Below are 4,837 nucleotides of genomic sequence, written 5' to 3' on the forward strand. Positions count from 1 at the left end.
TTGCCCATCGTCGGGGCATCCCCCCCCCCCCCCCCCAGACCTCGGACCCCCTCTGGCAAATCCTGGCGCCACCCCTGGTAAGAAAGAATATGAGAAGCTAAAATAATAATAGTTATTCGACTTTAAATAATGTTATTTAGACAGTGCATAAAAATGGATGTACAGTAGGCCTACGGATATGTTTAAAGTCTATACAACCAATATCAATTACTTCAAAATATTATAATTATAATTGTGGGGGGAGGGGGAGGAAGGGGGAACAATTTTCTACTCTTGCCCCCGGGCGCCAAACCTAGCTACGCCACTGCTCTCAATGTTTGTATTTATTTTTATAATTAAATTTTGTATATATTATCTTAATTATTTACGAAATTGTAAGGCTCACATGCAATTTGGCTTTCGAGACACGACTTGTGACCACTTTTTTATTGATGATTTTATAATGATTTATTTTTTATATATGAATTAAAGTGAAATAATATTAAATACAGTAAATATATTCCAAATTTATAATTTCAGGGAATACTTGTTAGTCAGGATCAGAAGGATCACTATGTCGGTGATGAAGCTCAAAGTAAACGAGGTATATTGACTCTCAATTACCCCATCGAACACGGCATAGTGACCAACTGGCAGGACATGGAAGCATTATGGCACTATACGTTCTACGACGCGCTAAAAGTTGCCCCGGAGGAACATCCGATCTTGCTGACGGAGGTAGCGCTCAACCCGAATGTAAACCGGGAGGAAACTGCACAGGTATGTACTGTACACTAGAGACTATAACAACTCCCTGAATAGAGGAAATTGAGAACCGAGACTATTGGCCTTTGTCTCTTATTTGGCTCATATGGTGGTTAATTTTTGGTAATGTTAGCTTCAAAAATTTGAATAAGGGTCATTTGAAATATATCCTTATTATTTTTCTTCCAGACTATGTTCGAAAAATTCAACAGTCCCGCTGTGTGCATTGTAACTCAAGCACTTTTGTCTCTATACGCTACAGGGAGAACTACTGGCACTGTGCTGGAGTCGGGAGACGGCGTCACCCACGCTGTGCCGATACATGAAGGCTATGCTTTACCAAACGCCACCATTAGATTGGATATATCAGGGCGTGATCTGACGGACTACCTTATGAAGATTCTGACAGAGAGAGGATACTCATTTACTACGACGGGTAGGCCTACTATAATATGAATCTTTAATTCTGTGACCACAATGAGTTTTTGCATAGCATTGTTTGCAATTATATAAGTAAAAAAATAGTATAAGATGTAAGTTTGCCATTAGAAGAAATATTCATGTACAAAAACAAAATAAAAAAGGCCTTCACGCATAAGCCATTCATAATAATATTATTAAAGGTTTATTTAAAAGCTATAAAATCCGAGTACTGCAACTGTCTTCTTATTCGCCTTCAGCTGAACGGGAGATCGTGCGAGACATAAAAGAAAAGTTGTGTTTCGTCGCATTGGATTATGAGAAAGAACTGGCCACTGCTGGAGCACAGATCGAGAAGATCTATGAGCTCCCGGATGGACAAGTCATCTCCATTGACAAAGAGAGATTCAGGTGTCCAGAGACATTGTTTCAACCAGCCTTCATAGGTACGTAATTGATCAGTTCTGGTTCTGATGGGTAAGCATAATTTAATAAAGCATTAAGCAGACCTAAAACTCCAACTGTATAACAGGAGGGGTACAGTAGATATAAGATCAAATGGTAAGAAATGTCCACCACTGTAGATCAAGGTACGCAAACATCAGTTACGAGCAGGCTTGCCGTACCGCCTTAGACCCTACATCTTAATTAGTTTAAAGGGCTAATTATTTTTTTGAGTTGAGAACACGGGCCAAAGATAATATCTGGGTCATGAAACAACTTGTTTCAATTTTTTTATAATTTCAAATTCTACTTTTTATTGTACTACACAACAATATTATGTATATTATAGGGCAAAATTACACCTATATATGTTTCTCCTGACGCAAATCCAGTTATTGTCTATTATTCCATCACGACAATAACATTACTATTAACACTGCAGTACCCGCTGCTTACTAGGACTCGAATTCAACCCTGGCCATCAGGCGCAAGCTCGGTGGTCTAGAGTTATGATGCCAGGCTAGTGATCTGGAGATCGTGGGTTCGAGTCCCACCAGAGAACAACTTGCGATTTTTTTCGCAGTTGTTTTCAAATGTACTGAGTATTCGGTACATTTCCACGTCAGGTAGGGCAAAATTACACCTAAGCAATATTATAGTAATGCAAACTATAAAATTCTGTACCTTTAAGCAGTGATGGCACCAGGATCTGCCCGACAAGGGGCTAAAGGCTCCGACGGGGGGCTAGGCTAGCGAAGCGATCCTCACTTGGCTAGAGGACAGCCGCCTAGGGGCTACAGGGGGTCCAGGGGGCTTCGGAGCTACGGAGATTTGACGAATTTTGGTAAATTTTTATTATTTATTTGATAGGCATCAAGCTACCGTAATGACTTCATGTATGTTTTTATTGTCGAAATTCCAAAACCAATTAAAAAAAATTAAAACAACGAGAAACAAAGAGTATGCAAAAAAAAACCCCCACTGTATTACATTACAATACTATCCTCCCATCATGGCGAGATCCAGGTTTTTCATAATCCATGTGATTGTGAATTATTAATAACAAAATTACGAATAAGAATAATGTCTTACTGTAAATTGCATGACCACCAATTTGTGACAATATTATACTACGATGAATTAAGAAATCACAATGTCACCGGGAACGTCACAGTACTAGCTTTTAATTCAAAGTGAAGTTATAAATTTTGCCTGAAATCTGTAAACCACGATGTTGCTCTCCCATCAAGATGTATTCCTAGCATCATGAGGATATCCAAACAAACATTTGTCATAGTAGAACATAAACCATTTTTAATTAGTCTCATTGAACAGGGGCGGATCCAGAATTATTCACAGTGGGGGAGGGCCATTTTATTTATTTTTTATTTCAATACATAACAATAATATGCACTGACATTTTAAAAAATAGTGTCAAAACAGCGTTTTGACACTTTACACTGTTCTGCTGACTTACGTTCCAATAGATGTTTGGACGTAATTAATTCATTGTGAAGAAGAATATAGCCTATGTTGTTTCATGGGCTTAATTAAATGTCAAAAGTAATATATACGGTAGTCGGATAACTTATAATAAACGACACGTGTATTTATGTTATTATTATTATTATTATTATTATTATTATTATTATTATTATTAATATTATTATTGTTATTGTTGTTATTATTGTGATGAAAAATTAACACAAATATGTCAATGAAGGCGATATGGTTGCTAAACTAACAGACATGTAAAAATATATTTTTTTGTTATTTTTTTATTCCCCGACGGAATGTGGAATGTATTCGTCTTCCCTGACCGGGGGGGGGGGTCTAGGTTTGCCCGACGAGGGGGATATAGCCCCCAGCCCCCTCTGGTGCCACCACTACCTTTAAGTAAAGAGTACATATTAATATTCTGTTTACATCATAGTTGTCTTTGTTACAAGATAAAAAGAATGCTACAAGGAGTTGCATTCAGTGTATTAACAATCGTTAGTGATAAAAACATTAAAAAATATATAAATATACTCCGCATAATGATATAGCGGTAAGTTAGCATAATATTAATATCATGATAGTTACACCATGGATGAATAAGTACTAAAGTGATTCTTTCATGCTATGTTAACATTAATATGATGAAATATATGTAATTAAATAGGCATGTTATGCTACCAACATCTGTAACGTAGAATTTTAAATAAAAGTAGGCGTGGTAATAATTAAATCATCGCGTCCTTCCTTTTGTCGCTTCTTACCAGAAATGATATTACCGCTCCTTGACGGTGTATTAGCTGATACAGCTTTTTAAAATTAGGTTTCTACAATGTGTCCTTATCTTCGTCAGTATTTTGATTGCATAAAGAGTCAATCAGTCAATTGATTAGATAACGCCCATGTATCATTGACACACCGATGTGGTTTTACCTTACAACGAGAATTCGATGTGGTTTAATCTACAAACACAATACAATAATTAACTTATAAAGAGAAAAAAAAAACTAAATTAAATAATATGTTCCGCCTTATACAGTATATAGTATTTTCATCTTGATGCAATGTTTCCTTCAACGCATAAACATAACAATTTCTATAATATTTGCATGTAAATGGTTAAGCTAATATTTGCATATATAATACGACAGCGTAAACATACAATTTTTGTTACCTGCGCGTTTTCCCTACCATCCCTGTTCTGATTGGTCATTAGTTAAACTTGATTGAAGGTGCATTAAACGTACAATATAGTATAATTCTTCATTCTTTTTACAGCTAGTTCTTCAGCCATATTTCTTTGACTTTTTGGTCTACATGCTTCATTTCTATAATCAATTTTGTTTAAATAATGGTCAAAAATGTACCTTCTGCCTCTCATCTACCAACCATCCATTCAGGTGTCTCAGTTGACCTCTTTTGTCTTTTTATGATATTAAATTCATTTTATTTTTCTAAAATGAGCTAGCTAAAATTTAAATCTTATAATTGATTAAATTATTTATTTATTGTAAATTTAAATTGTAGAGAAAGGGGGTACACATCATTGTTGATGGCAGTGGTCGTAACCTGCATGCTTCTATCTTCCCTAGAACTACTACTTACGTCATATATGTCTATCAATTTTACAGTATAGTTTTATTTTTCCTGAATGAAAGATAAAATAAATAAATGTTCATTTATTTCCTTCCTGCCTCTGACTTACTTTATTCCTGAAGTGACTGATTGAAGG

General features: G+C 35.7%; 1 protein-coding gene across 1 annotated transcript in view; it reads left to right on the forward strand.

Moving 5' to 3' along the window:
* Window positions 1-4,837, forward strand: part of LOC117113420 (actin-104-like) — a 22,817-nt gene that overhangs the window by 6,964 nt on the left and 11,016 nt on the right. Inside the window, exons 3-5 of the mRNA XM_033256740.1 lie at window positions 520-759; window positions 934-1,180; window positions 1,425-1,610. Coding sequence (XP_033112631.1) covers window positions 520-759; window positions 934-1,180; window positions 1,425-1,610 — 673 coding nt within the window. The remainder of the gene's footprint in view (window positions 1-519; window positions 760-933; window positions 1,181-1,424; window positions 1,611-4,837) is intronic.

This window comes from Anneissia japonica, unplaced genomic scaffold, assembly GCF_011630105.1.
Source record: "Anneissia japonica isolate Jap-2015-1 unplaced genomic scaffold, ASM1163010v1 scaffold493_len2256704_cov171, whole genome shotgun sequence".
In the NCBI taxonomy this organism is placed as follows: Eukaryota; Metazoa; Echinodermata; class Crinoidea; order Comatulida; family Comatulidae; genus Anneissia; species Anneissia japonica.